Raw genomic sequence first — 17,139 nt, forward strand, 5'->3', positions numbered from 1 at the left:
AAGAACTTTAATTGACCGAGGTAACCGGATTTTGGGAAGCATTTACTGGTATATTCTTTAAGCGGCAATCATGGTGCTTTTAAAGCAGGCAAATATCAATACGAAGCCACTCTAGCAAACCCAATCCTGTTATTGCCCTTATCGAACACCGTGTAAAACTTGCCGATGAAAACGTCGCCGAGAATCCACAGTGTGTTTCCGGACATGGAGGTGAAGCTGGACATACAGCGGGTTTGACCGGCCTCCGTTAACTTGACGACGTAGTCCTTTGGGGCCAGGGTGAAGATAGTGCCGCCAATATTCAGGTTGACCTTGGGCAGGGAGGATACATCAGCGCACTTCACGAAGGCCTCCCCCTCGCCGTTGTCTGTGGCTCCCAACAGGCTGTTGATCTTCGCATAGGCCGCCTCGGGCACGACAATCAGCGATGTGCCAGTGTCGGCTATGGCCTGGCAGCCGCTGCAGAGAAGAAAGCCACCTGACTTCACGGAGTTCACCTTGAACTGCCAGTAGCCGGCCACTGAGACTGGGACGTAGGTCAGATTCCCTGTGTAGAGGCTGGGGTCGACTCCCCCCAAGATCAGTTCTCCGCCCTGCACAGCGGTGCCCTGGCGCTGCAGATAGAAGGAGATGACAGGCTCGTCCAGCAGACCCTGTGCGATCATGTTGTCGAATGGCGGGGTCACACCGTCCACGGCAATCGACTTGAATGCCAGCCCCATAATGCCGGCAAAGGGCGCACTCACGAAGGTTGATCCCGGCTCATTGAGCGCTTCAGCGAACGTCTGCTGCTGGATCTCTATCCCTGCCACCCACACCGTGTCCTCGGAGAGAAAGCCCGTGAGGCTACCGGTTCCGTATTGGATGCTGAAGCTCTCACCATTGGCCACATACGTGCTGGACTGCTCCGAGTGATACTGGTTGTGCTTTTGGCAGGCCACGTTGGTGCTCGGGCACTTGGCGCTCGGCACCCACAGGTTGGCGGATCCCGTGTCGAAGAGAACTCGGAAAAGTTGCTCCGGGGTTCCTATACCGATTAGTCCGTAGTACTCCATGTTCAAAGTGTTCTGCAGTGTTTCCGTGGACTCCGAGCTTGTGGTGGCCTCCACCAGGTACTTCGCAGCCAGCAGCGTCTTCTCGGCCTTCACGTTTCCATGGGTCTTGGTGAAGTTGCTCTGCGTCTGGAGTTGCACGCGGTTCAGCTTTGCCGTTGAGCGGCCAACTCCGATCAGTACTAGGAAAACGATTAGCCTTCTCATGTCTGCGCTTGTTACACTTCAAATGTGACTTGCCCCCTGGTGGAGGCCCTTATATAGCTCCGAACATCTAAATGTTTGTTCGTGGACACAGCTTTCTGGTATCCAACGATCTCGATTTTTACGTTCTTTTAGGCTACAGACCTGGGGCAAACCCTAATTAGATAGGAAAATAAATGTGCTGTTTGCTTAGAACTCCATTCAAGCTCTAAATATTTTGCTCAGCTGTTTTCTCAAAAGGCTAGAAATTTGCTTTATTTTTTTCATAATTATGAACCTTTTTGAAGTGCATGACGACTAAGCGACGTATTTTTAGATACTTTTTGAAAATAAATTACTAATGAAAGACTGGCTGGATGTGATGGAATGATGGCCATGGGTATGGTATCAGAATTAAACGCTAAAGTCTTAGTCACCATTAAAGTATCGGATACTCTGGAAGTCTCTTTTGCAGTAAGTCTATAAGAAAGGACAGTACTCCTGAAGATCTGTAAGCCACTTGCAGGTAGATACATAGCTGTTGGTTAGTGGGTTAGAAGCTAATCTGATCACGACAAATACAGATCATATAGAATAGAACGCCGGGAATTTCTATAAGTACTTAATTATGGTTCATCCCGTTACATACGCTTCCCCGAATGTCATACATCCTTGAACTCTGGCAATAGACTGGGTCCAACCATCAGCTGGTCCTGCTATGACATGTGTATCCAGCGACTTTGCATCCACATCAAACATACGAGTGCCAGATACGAGGGCAGAACAATAATCGGCCACCCACTGTGCCCTCTCTTTGCAGATTCGAGTGGTTCACGGAGCTGGGGCTGCGATGGTACGCGCTGCCCGCCGTATCCAGCATGCTCTTCGATGTGGGCGGGATCCAGTTCACGGCGACCACGTTCAGCGGCTGGTACATGTCCACGGAGATTGGCTGTCGGAATTTATGCGACACAAATCGGCGCAATATGTTGGAGGTAAGTTGGAAAGGCGAATGGGAGGTCCGGTGGCGGAGTGGTACTGTAATTCCTGAATTGATAGCTTGATAGCCCGATAGCCTCCACTCCGTTAACATTGTCCACGCTTCGTGTCCTTGATGTCTTTGTATAGCGGCTCGTTCCGCCGCTTATTTCATTATATGGCCGCATAATGTGCTTCCTCCTCCGGCGCCACGTCCTCTTTTGTCATTCCCGCCGTCCTGGCATAAAGCGTTTGGCATTCTTTTGCCAACCAGCGACGTGGGAGTGGGGAAAGTGGAAAGTGGGTTAACAGCACTTAAGAAGGAGCCCTGCTTTAAAGCCCGACGAGGTTCCGGGGAGAATTATTCGCTTGATGAGTTCCTCATGTGATTATAGCCTCCTACTAAATATACGCAGCTGCAGTGACATTTGGGTCGATTTGGCCGGCCTAATTAGTTTTCAGCTGAATGCACGCCAGAAATGTTGTTTAATTTTATCACAGCTCACAGCATAATGCAATCATCACAAACGCACACACAAAAGATTGTGACGTGCTTGTCTGATAGGTGGAAAATCGCGGATATTCCCCTGCCGCGGGTAATATAGTTCTGAGCAGAGTTTCCCTGGAAACGAGAGACATTTCCCACCCTACAAGCTCTCAAAACAGGCATATTTGTCTATGAGTGGATATGCCATCTTTCTCCATCAAATGGATCAACCGTTGAACAAGTCGTCTTAAGAAACAAGGAAATTTAATAACATTGAAGTCCAATTCCCACAGGTTTGGCTCCGATCCTTACCGATTCTATTCCGCTAATTTTGGAATCAGATAGAAAGCCATTTTATTCGAAATTTCCTTAGTACTTGTTGCATTCAATTATGAGTCCCGAGCCATCAAGTCAGTGTCCGGTCCATTGCTCATAAACTGAATAAATACCGCTCTTGGCTTCAAAAGTCCCTGGTTCCCTCCCGTCAATAAGTCCCCTCCCAAGCCCATAAATACCCAGAGCCATGGGCACACAACTCAACCGCAGTGGCCTCTACTCATAACGTTCTATGGCCGGGGGCTGGATCTATAATTGACGTATAGTTGGGCCTGTGGTCTGGCCAACCACTGTCGGCGGGACACAGTCGGCTGCAGTGCCCGGAGGCACTTGTTGGTGCGTGTGGGCCAGTCCTGTTACTAGTAATTATTAGTTCCTGGCCGCAAAAACCAAAAACCGTAATCGAAATTTGACAACACTCTTCAATTAGAGCGAAACACCATCTACGAGTATCGTATCCCATATACCAGGGCACGACTATGCCTTCTCATCAATTTTCAATTATGCACAAATAAAATTGTTTTTGTTTTTTTCTTTTTGATTTCAGACTGTGGCGTTGAAAATGAATTTGGACACCCGGACACCGACCTCCTTGTGGAAGGACAAGGCCGTCGTGGAGATGAACATAGCCGTGCTGCACTCGTTCCAGAGCCGCAATGTGACCATCGTGGACCACCACACGGCCAGCGAGAGTTTCATGAAACACTTCGAGAACGAGTCAAAGTTGAGGTAAGAATAGTCTGGATCGGCGATTAAGGATATGCATATATTGGTGGCGGCTCCCACTTTATGGCCGAGTCGGGCCTGCATTTATGGCATATCCCGGCCGCTGGTTTATGGCTTAACGTGTTTTATTTGACTTCCGCCGCCACGGAAAAGCGGAAAAGTGTGCGGAAAACTCTGCAGGTGCAAAAATAAATTTATTGTTTCCAATTTGCTGTCGCCAGCGTTTATGCAAAGTGCTCGCGAGACACATAAATGCCGTACAATATGTCAGATATTTCTGCTCTGTCGCAGGGGGGAAATCCTCTGCGGTGGGCGGGCTGGGTCTGAACAGAAATTAATATATCATTTTTCATATTTATCTGCACAACAGTTTCGAAGGATAGCCCTGTGGGGTGACAGTTTTCACGGGCTTTGCAATTCAGCAGGTTCGTCATTGATGGGTAGCATTTTTTTATGTAATTATGTACATATTGGATTATTTGATTACGATACGCTAATTTTTTACTGGTGATATAAACCGTGCACCACTGAGCACGAATTATTCATTCAGTGAATTTCTAATGAATATTTATTTGTTCATATATTCAGCGATAAATTCTCGCCACTTACGCCCATTAAATCAGCTGTTATTGCCAAAAGTAGAGTTCCAGCAGAGACTCTTGTCATTTTCTTGTGGGAGGGTTAGAGTTTGTCAATCATTTTTATGGTGAAAATTAAAATATTTTCAACTACAGCAGAGTCTTTTCGGAGTGTCGTATAGGTCTTAAAGTCTGTCAGTTCTTTGGGATAGCGGGATAGAAGGGAGGAATCAACCAATCTAATTTCGTTTCAAATTGACTTTAGCGCTAGCCAAAAGTGATTTCAAATCTTGAATGATTCAATTGACTTTTTATTCTCTCATTAGCAGTTAAATGTAATTTCCCGGCTTTAATTATACTGGGCCTTTGATATGTTTTGCTACTTTTCTCGGCCTCAGCCCACATGGAGGTGGTTGGCCTGGGCCAAAAGCTGGATGGGCCACACTGCTTCCGTGGAGTTCCAGGAATTGGTATTTGACCTACTCACGGGTGCGATTTGTTGACTATTTTCGGTGGCTCTTTTCCCCTTGGGGCAGCCCCATTTCGGTAAACAGTAAATCAGAAGCCTAAGCCTTGTCTGGCCGGGGTGCATCTATTTTTGGGGCAGACAACCAACAAATAAGCCAATTCATGCTAATGCCGCGTTTGGAATGCCAAAAATATGCTGTCCATATTTCAATTTGCAGCCATTTGCATTTGTTGTATGGCCGCTTAGCATAGTCTTAGTGTCTCCCTTTGGAACCCCGACGCCCCCGTCAATTACGAGTAATTACTGACGCGACGATTCCCTTTCCACAGGAACGGCTGTCCCGCCGATTGGATATGGATTGTGCCGCCGCTCTCCGGCTCCATCACGCCCGTGTTCCACCAGGAGATGGCGCTGTACTACCTGAAGCCCTCGTTCGAGTATCAGGACCTCGCCTGGCGCACCCACGTCTGGAAGAAGGGGCGCGGCGAGAGCAAAGGCAAGAAGCCGCGCCGTAAATTCAATTTCAAACAAATCGCTAGGTAAGTACGGGCACGCGTACCTCCAGCACCGCTTACCGTTCACCGTTAACGTGGCGGCGACCTTTGCCTCCACCGATGATGCTGTTGATATCCTTCTGCAGCATCCTTCTGGCCCGTTTATTGTAATTGTCTTTGTGTGACTTCGGCTGTGTGTAAGAGTATCTGTGTGAGCTCGTTGTGCGAGCGTGTCACACGACAGCATCAGCAGGGATTAGCCCCTAAGTAGATTACATGGATTGTGGTTTATTGCTGCCGGGACCCACCGCCGCTCCATGATCCATCCCTTACCCATCTCCTGCTCTTGTCAACTCTCTCGGAAAATTCGGAACATTGCATCATGGTTGTTGTCCGTGGTATTGTTATTTTAAATGTTATTCTTCCCACTCCACTCCCCGGCTGTCTCCTGTCTGAGGCTCCGAGAAGGCAAGGTAGCATATGTGCGGTGGGACTTGATTGTTATGCAAATTGTACGGCATTATTTTATTTGGATAAAATTAAACACATTTCTCTCTTAAGTTTGTTGTTTATAGTTTTATCAAAGTTTTCCCAATTTCAGATCAACATAAATCCCCTGTCCTCGTTACTTTGCTTTAAACATACGAGAATGTATTTGGGAGTAGCAGAGTACCGTAAAGTTTAAGTTAATATTTACTAGTATAGGGCAAATAGCACAATAATATTCTGCAGAACAATCAGCATGGTATATGGTATACTATTTATTTCTAATTTTAATTAATAGTTATTCTAATAATAATTAATAACACTACATTCCGCAGCGTCCAGTGGGTCCTTTAATTGATTTACAATATAGTAATTATCAAGAGCGGACCTGCATTGTGTACGGGCTTAAATCCACATAAGGATCAAGCCGAAACAAACAACTGCGGTCATCCCGAACAAATAAAATCAATTACACAATTAACAAAAGAAATCGCCGATGACGAGGGAAATATGCGACACCTGCAAATGGCCTTTAAATGAGCCGTGAAAAATACAAATAATTATTCAGCGACCGCACTTTAAATCGTTATATATTAACGATGTTGTCGGCACTTGCACATTTGCCCAGGCTAATTAATTTTAATTATCTGCAATTGGTCCCATGCGGCGGGTCCGGTACGGGCATCGATTCCCGCCGAACAGCTCGAAAATTGTCTGTCATATGTTCATTAAAAACTTATCAATTATAATTGTGGAAAGTCGTTTGCAAGTCTCCATTAAATCGAGCACTTACGAAGTGAGAAACTTTTAATCAGTGCTTAACCGAAGGAAGCTCTGAAAAACCATATACCAGTGCACAACATACGTGTGTATCTATTCAAATATGTATCCGAATGGATGTATCTGTATCTGTATAGGGACGAAAAGCTGCAGACATAATTAAGTTTAATTGTTTCAGCACGCGCTGCGTCTCTGGGCTCTGATGAGATGAAATGGAATTAAATCAGCGCTGACATCGACAACTTTATGGAAATGAAATTATATTCATGCTCGCACAAAAGTGTGCAACATAATGTGTGGGGTGGTGGGCGGGTGTGGCAGGACGAGTGGAGTGGTGTGAAGTGAAGTGAGGCGAAGTGGAGGAGTGCCAGCCATATTGAATTACATTTAAACTGCCTATAAGCATCCATTTCCCCTCTTATCCCAAAAAAAAAAGTAGTTCCACGTCAGGAGCAGGCGGGCGGCGGGCGGCGGTCGGCAGTGAAAATGGAACACAATTCGAGTAGAATGAAAAGAGAAAAATATCAAACACGAATGGTTCACGGCGTACCCTTTATAAGGGTATGGAATTGTAGATATATGGCCTCGAAAACTTAGGGGACATTTATGGAAAGCACTTGAATACACACTTCCAAATATTAGGGGAATATTGAATAATATTCAAAAAAATACTGAAAATACTATATTCTATAGTAATATATTCTACTTACTCACAGAATCTCAATATACCCCTCCCCAAGAGGAGCAGCGAATATGGGAATCTCGAAAGTAAAGTCGAAGAAGCAGGCGATACGATGTCTGGCTCTGAAGCATCAAGAGTCCCTCACAGCCCTCCCAGCCTCCCACATACTTACCGCCCCTTCCTGTTCTCATTTATTTGCACTATGCATAACATTTTATGCGATCCTGCTTTAAAAGGGGTGCAATAAAACTGCTGGGCCCCGTTCGATTATTGACGAGCCCTGTGTGTGTGTGTTCTCGTGTGTCTCTCTCTCGAGGGTGGTCCTTAGAGCAGCAGAATATATGCTCTAGTTGCAGACAATTTTCCAATTATATGGCATGTCAATCAAAGTGCCCATATCGGGCGTCTTGGGCTGGGTGTGCTGCCTGTTATGGCCCTACCCACCGACTCAAAGGCTTATGAGTGTAATGACGATGGCCCTGCCGCCGCTGACTAAGCTTTAAGTGCCCCCTCATCTGCCCCAGCCCGGCTCCATGATCTCTAATCGGTCTTCTCGTTGCAGGGCTGTGAAATTTACATCGAAATTATTTGGACGCGCCTTGTCGAAGCGCATCAAGGCAACGGTTCTGTATGCCACAGAAACAGGCAAATCCGAGCAATATGCAAAGCAGTTATGCGAGCTCCTTGGACACGCATTCAACGCACAGGTGAGTTTCGGAAGGACCAAGCCCGGAGAATACCAGGAAGAGGGCTTCCCTGTGCTGCACGGTCGGTTTTGTTGGGGCGAACAGCATCCATGAACACCAATGATTATCGTAAAGAAGGAATATAATTTAAAACCGGGGGATTTTGCCTAGCATAGTTTAATGTGCCCCCAATTTGACATTATAAACCGTTCAACCCACTTCTAAAATTAGCCTCATTTTGGGCATTCTGCGTTTAACCTGCGACCTTAGCCGACGAGGAAATCCAGCGCCACATAAGACAAATTAGCATAAAAGAGAAATTTACTTTTAAATTTTTGTGGCAGTCCAGTCCTGTCCTGTCTGGTCCTGTCCAGTCCTTTCCCTCGTCATGTGTGGGGGAAAAGCATCTGCTGCTGGCTGGGAAAATGAGATAAGCCCCAAACACCTGCGACACAATAGTCGTGCAAGATACACCCCGACATCACAGCCCAGCACAGGGAGCTCATTAAGCCGCCTCCCTGGTGTACGGGTACGAGCCGGGGCATAGGCCAGGCTCTAATGACCACAAAAGTGTTTGGCAAAGCAAAAAAAAAACAAAGAGAAGAAGGAAACTACGCACAGCTAAGACATTACATTGTTTATTCATTTAGATCTATTGCATGTCCGACTACGATATATCCTCCATAGAGCACGAGGCCTTGTTAATTGTTGTGGCCTCCACCTTTGGCAACGGCGATCCCCCCGAAAACGGAGAGGTAAGTCCCCCAGATCATATCAGGATAATTAATAGATTAGGCCCATGCCTGCCCCTCAAATGTGAACGAAATGTGAACTTTAATTCTCCGTCGTGCCCTCAGCTTTTCTCCCAGGAATTGTACGCGCTGCGAGTGCAGGAGTCCGGCGGGCATGGATTGCAGGATTCCAGGTGAGTCCATAAATTCGGGTCTTCCTTTCCGCTCTTTGCCGGCCCGGGCCTTGCATAAATTTCCTATAAATCAATTTGTTTAAGAACTTCGATGTGGGAGGGGAGCAAGATACAATAGGAAAGAGCGAGCAAAAATTGCTTTTTAAGCAAGTTTTCTTTCATTTTGAATTTCAAGCTTATGCAAATGGCTCGATGACTCTTCTGCGGCGTTCTGGCTATTAGTTTTTATTGCACACTTTCAGGGCCCTGTATCCCTGGGGGTTTGTTCGGTTATGCGCGTACAAGTGGATGTAATTAATTTTATTTGTTGCCGAGCTGATTCCAGGAAGCTCCCTTACAGAAGGACCTGACAGTGGTTGTCTGCTGTTGCACGGATTCGTTATTTCTGTTGGAAAATATTGCCATTCAAACTATTCGCAGCGGTTTTTGTTCTATTCTGTATTTCAGCTCGGGGTCCATGTTTTGGGTCACATTATTGCTGACACATGCTTTGAAATTTTGTATTATTAATTGGCTGTTGTTGTTTCGCCCATCATGCCTCTCTTTCACGCATGCTGGCAGCTTAAAAATGGCGCTCGAATGCCTTCACTCAGCAACACACACACATATGCAGGACAAAGACACGCACTTAAGTGCGTGCCGCTTGAGGGAGCAGACAAATCCGCGCAATTCCCCCACCAGCCCGCTCTCTACCTCCTTCCCCACCAACAAGAAACAGAAAAAAAACAATAACAATAATTTTGTTATTTCGATATTTTCCCTCACGTAGGATACGTCTGTGGAGGGTTTTTATGATGTTGAGGGGATTTCCGCTTGACAACTTTGACAACTAAGGACGCACACAGACACACTCACACTCACACTCACATGACTAAATTTATACCCGAAAACCCAGGCGGGGGAGAGCCTGTTGAAAATGAAATTGAAAATTCATATGAAAGACAGCGGTGGAGCAGGAGGAGCAGGGGGAGCAGGAAGGGGCAACGGAAGCTGCCGAAGCCCTCCCCTTCGGTAGGAAGCCAATTCAATAACATGTGTGTTTTACAAGTCGGGATGTGGCGCATTTTTGATGGAAAAATTCATTAATTGAAATTTAATCTGTGTTTCCCCCGGAGCTAATAAATTTGTGCGTGTTTATTCCTGTTTATCAATTTGTAGGAGCATTACAATAACCATTGGCTGGGCTGCTGGAGAAGCTCCTGCTCTCCTGCTCTCCTGCTGTCTTCGGTTTACTAATTAATTTGATTTATTATTGCCCTTATACGGTCCAATTGTGTACATTTAAAGGACTATATGTGCTGCTGGAACAAAGAGGGTTTCTGCAGGTTTCGTGGAGAGCCGTTAATTGGCATTTCCCCGGCCTACGCTCATCATTAGCATTATGATTAATTGAGCAACGAGTTGCTGAGGCATGGAAAATGTTTGTAGTAGCTACGAAATTCAATGAACAATTTTGAGAAGAGATATATATAATTTGTCATCTATTTACAATACGTGATTAATGAATCCTCTACAAGGGACATCGCTAGTACGAGTATTTGCTCGAATTTAGATTGTAAATCTTGAGCCCAAATATTGCTACAAATTTAAAACAATCTCCCATTCCTGCTTGCGGAGACTGCTCGATTTCATTATACAAACATTACCGAAATGAGAGCCCGTCTCGTCTCCGACTTGTCCCACGCTGCGTATGAGCAATTTAAGCAATCAAGCTGTTGAGCTCGATGCCGGCGAGGAGGGCCGGCAGCTCCGGCAGCTCCGGGAGCTCCGGGGAGGCTATCACCATCATGTGAGCCTGAGTGCTGAAGGTTTTCCTTGCTTTTTTCTGCTTTCCCGCTCGAGTGAGCCCGCCTTGGGCAGGGATGCTGTATTTGTTCTTGCTGTTTTCCCGGGGCATTTTGTCGCTTCGGAAATTGCTTTGCTGTTAATTGTTTGCTTCACTTGATTTAATTTTAAAGCCAAGAACTCAAAACTTTGTTGGCAAACTTTCCGAACCCGAAACTGTAATAGTTGCTTAATAGTTTTCAAATAGCTGCGAAGCAGAGCAGACTTTTGCTTCTGGGAGTCTAGGGCACATTAGCATCCTCTACATTTCCCTTCCATGAACTTTGATCAAATTGTTGTGGTTGACCGGCCAAATGACACTTGCCTTCTGGGGGACGTGATATTAAATGTCCACAAAAGTGCACATTCCGATTCTGGCCCACCTTCCTGGCCTTGTCCTGGTTCGACTCTGTGATTGTCGGCAGCACGAGTTTGAGGGATCTCAAGCTCACTTAATTGCAGTCTATTAGGCCACCAACGCCTGTGAGAGCTCTTTGAGAGGCGGCCAGAGCGGGGTGGGCATCCGTATCCTGCTGTTTCTAAACTGCAACTGCCACTGCCACTGCCACTGCCACTGCACCTTTCCAGAATGAGCCACTTAGGCAGTACTAGACGTCGTCATCTATGACGAGCTATTTTCCATAAAAGTTTTTATGATGATGGCACTAGCACCTATCAGCTCAGCTCGGAGATTACTTCACTTTGCATAATGAGCAGAGCCAAGCAATTGGATAAAGTTGTTGTTCAAAATGCTTCACATCTGTTTCAATGCCTGCTCTAGAAGCTCTTCATTTCCAAAAAATAATTACCAAGACAAGTTGGTTGAAGAGCGACACTTGACTCAAGAATGGCCAGGATAAAGGCGGGAAAGAAGGCACCTTGGCGAATTTATAGTCAGCAGGGAATGTACAGAGAGAGAAACTACCCCACAAAAGGTGGGGCCTTCTTATATTTATTCTGGGTAACTCTTTTATAATCTCCATTTTAAGTATCCTGTCAAAGTTCAGCTAAGCCCGGTACTTTTATCGTCCTGCAAGGGTATTCCACGGTGCTCACATCGCTTTCATTTTCCCAGTGTGTACAGCCAATTCTCGGCACAAGTTGGCAGCATTTTAATTATGGCGCAGTTCAGGATTTCCAGTCTAACTGCCTGGCCCTTGTTTGTGTTATGCTCTTGCACCTGCCTGGGCCCCTCTCCGGCCCCCACTGAACTACAGCTGTAAATTACAACACTCTTTTCACGCTGTGCTGCACTTCTGGGATGCTGCTACGGCAGGTAAAAGGCGATGCTTTCTCTGTTTGTTTGCGTGTGGAATCGTTTTTCTCCCTCTTCTCTGCCGCTGCCGCTGCTCCTGCTCTTGCTACAGCTGTTGTGTTTGCGCGGCAAGGAGCGTGTCGTGTGATTAAGTTGATAAGCGTCACTCAGCTTTCAACGGAGCGCCAGAGACGATAAGACAGGAGAAGATGGGGGCGGGCGAAGGCGCTCGCATTGATAAATGGCACGAGTACATGAGCGGGAAATGGATAACAGGAGATCCTGTCCTGGTGGAGCGGAACACCAATTACAGTGCCTGTGAATCTGTGGCTAATGAGCGGTGGCCCAAAAGTGGTTGATGTGAAAATAACTGGATTACGCTCACACGCCAAACCGCAAGCCCTTTGACCTTAAAATGGAAACGATTAATTTGAAAAGATTACAAAGAGGCAACTGTTTTCATCGAAATGAGATTTCTTTTAAGGGTTATAACTCTTTGATTGCCATGGGGATTGGGAAAATAGTGGTAATAGGGAAAACAGCTTTAGGAAGCTGCGAAGTGTTTCATGTGTTTAAGGTCATATCTTCTCACAGGGAAATAACCTTTTTAATACTTGTAATAATATTATAATAGAATACTCCGCTCGACTCCACCACTGCCACCACTGCCAGCCCTTCAGCCACTCGTAATCCCTGGCAGTCTCGGCTCCATCATTCGCTGTTAACAAGCTCCTACATCTGGCAAGCTCAATGTCGGCTCTGGGCCCGTCGTGGGTCCCAGGGCTTACGCTCGCCCGCCGCTCGCAACAGGTTTTTACGACTCCGCCAAAGCCATAAACTTTGACCCAAAGCCAAGTTGAGCAGCAGGAGCTCAAATAGTTTTAAACGCACTCTGGCACCGGGACCCCGGCCAGATGCAGTTGGCAGCTTGCCCTGGTCCCCGTCTCCGGCTGCAGGCAGACTGGCCAAGAGCGGATCTTTTCCCTTTAAAGAGTGCCATTGTTCATTGTTGAATCATCACTCAACTGGGACCGGCCGAGGGGGACTGCAGTCGGGTGCAGGGAATGCCCCACATGCTGGGAGGAAGAGCCTCCCGAGCTGGGTTTTCCTGACGAGCTGCTGACGAGCGGATGATTACGTCTCTTTTTTTTTAGTGAATTGCTCGCACAGTTGCGTCTAAGTCCAAGGCTTGCCGGGTCCGTCCTCGTCCTCGTCCCTGTTCAGTCCTGCCCTCCGCCTACTTTTGGCTCATTTTATTTTTGGTATTTTTTGCACATTTCTCCCCATTCGTTAGCTACATCAAATGACAAGCGTAATAAATGTTGTGCTGTCAGTCTCTTCTGTGCCTCTTATTGTTGCCTCCTTTGGCGTGTTTTGTTCATTGTCTCGTTCCTGCACAACAACAGCGGTGGGAGGTGGGAGGCCGGAGGCGCCCTTGACCACGCCTCGTTCCTTTTGTGGGGAGCCTTTGTGAAATACGATCCCAAAGAAAAGAAGCCTGCCTCGTCCTCCCTACAGACCCGATTTTAATTTGAGTGTTTTCAGTCCTTCCTCTTCCCTGCGAAGACATTAAAGGCCGTAGCATACTTTTGGGCTGACGAATCAATCGAACTGCAGCCGGGAATATCTTGTATCTCCCGCTTCTTCATGCTTCTTCTATCTCCTTCTGCGATCTAGCATTGCCGTGACCTCGTCGAAATCCTTCATGAAGGCCAGCTCCCGGCAGGAGTTCATGAAGCTGCCCCTGCAACAGGTGAAGAAAATAGACCGCTGGGACTCGCTGCGGGGCTCCACGTCGGACACCTTCACCGAGGAAACCTTTGGCCCCCTGTCCAACGTCCGGTTCGCAGTCTTTGCCCTCGGCTCCTCGGCATACCCGAACTTCTGCGCCTTTGGACAGTACGTGGACAATATTTTGGGCGAGCTGGGGGGCGAGCGACTGATGAAGATCGCCTACGGCGACGAGATGTGCGGCCAGGAGCAAACCTTCAGGAAGTGGGCACCCGAGGTCTTCAAGGTAAGGTATTAAGGCGGTATAAGGCATCTAAAGATGGGCACTAGGGACTCCCAGAGTCCTGGCCAGGGTCCATCTGGCTGGCTTTTTGGTACTAATGGGGTCCTCAATAATCTCCCTCCCTGTCGCCGCAGCTTGCTTGCGAAACGTTCTGCTTGGATCCGGAAGAAAGCCTAACGGACGCCTCGCTGGCACTGCAGAACGAATCCCTCACCGTGAACACTGTCCGGCTGGTGCCGTCCGCGGTCAAGACCACGCTAGACAGTGCCCTCTCCAAGTACCACAACAAGAAGGTGCACTGCTGCAAGATCAAGGGGAGGCCGCACAACCTGACCAAGCTGAGTGAGGGGGCCAAGACGACGATGCTGCTGGAGATCTGCGCCCCGGGACTGGACTATGAGCCGGGGGATCACGTGGGAATATTCCCGGCGAACCGACCGCAGCTGGTGGAGGGTCTGCTGGAGCGTCTGGTGGGAGTGGAGAACCCGGACGAGGTGCTGCAGCTGCAGCTCCTCAAGGAAAAGCAAACATCGAACGGAATCTTCAAGTGCTGGGAGCAGCACGACAAGATTCCTGCGGACACTCTGCGGAATCTGCTCGCTCGCTTCTTCGACCTGACCACTCCCCCCTCAAGGCAGCTGCTCACCCTCCTGGCCGGGTTCTGCGATGACAGCGCCGACAAGGAGCGGCTCGAGTTGCTGGTGAACGACTCTTCGGCCTACGAGGACTGGCGGCACTGGCGCCTGCCCCACATGCTGGATGTCCTGGAGGAGTTCCCCTCGTGTCGACCGCCAGCGCCCCTGCTCCTAGCCCACCTCACGCCCCTGCAGCCGAGGTTCTACTCCATCTCCTCCTCTCCCCGCAGGGCCAGCGACGAGATACATCTGACGGTGGCAATTGTCAAGTACCGCAGCGAGGACGGCCGGGGCGACGAGCGCTACGGCGTCTGCTCCAACTATCTGTCGGGCCTGCAGGCGGACGACGAGCTGGTCATGTTCGTGCGCAGTGCTCTGGGCTTCCATCTGCCCGTCGAGCGCACTTGCCCCATTGTCCTGATCGGACCCGGCACGGGCATCGCTCCGTTCCGCTCCTTCTGGCAGGAGTTCCAGCTGCTGCGCGAACTCGATCCGGCTGTCGCGCTGCCCAAGATGTGGCTCTTTTTCGGCTGTCGCAACCGGGATGTGGACCTGTATGCGGAGGAGAAGGAGCGGCTGGTGAAGGAGCAAATACTGGATCGTGTTTTCCTGGCTCTCTCCAGGGAGCCGACCATCCCCAAGGTGAGCTTTGTGCGGAAGCAATTTTAAACTTTATTCGAATTCCGACTCCCTGCCGCTGGACAAACTTTCCAATGACCTCCACCCGCTTCGCCCCAACTAAACAAATGATTTGTTTGTGCATTTCAGACATATGTGCAGGACCTGATTGAACAGGAATTCGATTCGTTGTACGACTTGATTGTGCAGGAGCGGGGCCACATCTACGTCTGCGGCGATGTCACCATGGCCGAGCATGTGTACCAGACCATCAGGTAGGGTTTTTCCCTTAGTTTGATTGCCTTTGTGTGCTGGGGGAAACACTGGGCGTGGCTGCCCATGGCTTGCCATTGCCATTGCCCTTTCCCCACTCTTCACACTATCTCTTCTGGGAATTTTCTGTTTTCTAATGCTCTGCGGTCAGGTATTTTGCCTTTGCTTGGCTTTTATATTTCTTTTCTCTGCCTCGCATTTTTCAAAGCTCTTGATTACGTGCCTCATTGTGGAATACGGGCTGGCTGTCTTTGTCCCCACACACACAGGATATTGCATAATAACTGTTCTTGAGGGGGGGATTTCAATGGGGGGATAATATTAAGCGGCTTAGGCTAATAAGAACCGAAGCAGGAGCCGACCCTAAGCGGATGTGTTTTGCTAATTACAAGACCCTGATTATCGATTTACATACTTTTCCGAGAACTACGATTTCAAAGGAAAGAAATGGGAGACAAAAGGAGGCCGTAAAGCCTGGAAAAATTATGGAACGGTTATTGATATTAAAGCGCCACCAGGGCGGGAGTTCTTCTCCTGGTCGTACGGTCTTCCCTATCTGATTTCGTTTCTTTCTCCCATTCGCAGGAAGTGCATTGCCGTCAAGGAGCAGAAATCCGAGGCGGAAGTCGAGACTTTTATGCTCACACTGCGCGTAAGTATCCTTGAAGGCTTCCGGGTGCTGCCATCGGCTGACACTTTGCGGAGAAGATTCCTCCGCCGAGCGGCATTTGACAGCTGCAAGTGTGTATCTTTTTTGTGCCTTGCAGGACGAGAGCCGCTACCATGAGGACATCTTCGGCATCACCCTGAGAACGGCTGAGATTCACACCAAGTCGAGGGCCACGGCGAGGATACGCATGGCATCGCAGCCCTAGGGAAACTAATAATCGAAACACCAAGCAAATACCAGTATCCACCTATTGTTTCCTTTGAATATTAACTGCAATTGAATGTTGTCGCTTCTTTAATTACTTGTACGTACAATAACGATTAATTAACCAAAGTTTAATTTTATTAACTCGATTCTACTGTACAAACCAAAACAGAAATCAAAATTCAAAGCTCTAAATGTTAAAATATATTTCAAATAAATCACTCCTTTAAAAGAAAACCCACAAAGCGTTTATGAAAAATGTCCGGCGCGGGGATTAGTCCGTTACAATTTCCAATTTTTCCATCAAAGCTTCTGTCAAAGAAAGGCACTGGCCTAAGCGGCTTAGATTGGGCGAAGGGAGGAGGGGTCCGGTCCCATCGATACAGGTTGGTAAAATGGTAAATTGTGCAGAAAATGCAATCTATAGAATAAACACCGATTTCCTTTCATGGCCTTTACCTCTGAGTTTCCTTTCCGCGACTCGTTCTGTTTAATAATAGGGAATAGAACGGGAAAAAACTCAAAGCCGAATCCTATAAATTTTCCTTCCGCGATTTGCATTACACTTTACATGGCACAGTGGTGTAAAATAGCGAATGTACATATATATTTTGTATTTATTTTGACTGGACTCAAAAATACATTCCTCAAGAGTTTAATTGATATATCCATACGGGTTTCCACATAAACTAGTCCGACTGTTTTAGAGCAATTCAGAACTGCCAAGAACTGTGGTTAGGATAGATAGATGGAAAGTATTCTGGTTAGAACAAGTCCGTTTTTT

At 47.6% G+C, this 17,139-nt stretch overlaps 2 protein-coding genes across 3 annotated transcripts in view; one reads left to right on the forward strand and one right to left on the reverse strand.

Annotated features, from left to right (window-relative positions):
• The window catches only part of Nos (Nitric oxide synthase), a 33,713-nt gene extending 17,142 nt beyond the window's left edge, over positions 1-16,571 (forward strand). Inside the window, exons 9-19 of one of the 2 annotated variants that reach the window (XM_001356033.4) lie at positions 2,056-2,230; positions 3,584-3,765; positions 5,139-5,348; positions 7,814-7,958; positions 8,588-8,692; positions 8,795-8,862; positions 13,619-13,958; positions 14,090-15,232; positions 15,359-15,483; positions 16,067-16,133; positions 16,249-16,571. In XM_001356033.4, the coding sequence (XP_001356069.2) occupies positions 2,056-2,230; positions 3,584-3,765; positions 5,139-5,348; positions 7,814-7,958; positions 8,588-8,692; positions 8,795-8,862; positions 13,619-13,958; positions 14,090-15,232; positions 15,359-15,483; positions 16,067-16,133; positions 16,249-16,356 (2,668 nt within the window). In that variant the 3' untranslated portion in view covers positions 16,357-16,571. The remainder of the gene's footprint in view (positions 1-2,055; positions 2,231-3,583; positions 3,766-5,138; positions 5,349-7,813; positions 7,959-8,587; positions 8,693-8,794; positions 8,863-13,618; positions 13,959-14,089; positions 15,233-15,358; positions 15,484-16,066; positions 16,134-16,248) is intronic. The other variant, XM_033380710.1, reaches the window with a different exon arrangement.
• On the reverse strand, positions 30-1,290 carry LOC4816769 (lysosomal aspartic protease-like). Its single transcript, XM_001356034.4, has one exon. The coding sequence runs from the start codon at positions 1,257-1,259 to the stop codon at positions 96-98; it is 1,164 nt and encodes a 387-aa protein (XP_001356070.2). The 5' UTR covers positions 1,260-1,290; the 3' UTR covers positions 30-95.
• Positions 16,572-17,139: the final 568 nt, after the last annotated feature.

Source organism: Drosophila pseudoobscura, chromosome 4 (assembly GCF_009870125.1).
Source record: "Drosophila pseudoobscura strain MV-25-SWS-2005 chromosome 4, UCI_Dpse_MV25, whole genome shotgun sequence".
NCBI classification, from domain to species: domain Eukaryota; kingdom Metazoa; phylum Arthropoda; class Insecta; order Diptera; family Drosophilidae; genus Drosophila; species Drosophila pseudoobscura.

Bases quoted from the DNA above. Each gene is read 5' to 3' on its own strand.
- LOC4816769 (XM_001356034.4), bottom strand. From the start codon at position 1,259: ATGAGAAGGCTAATCGTTTTCCTAGTACTGATCGGAGTTGGCCGCTCA.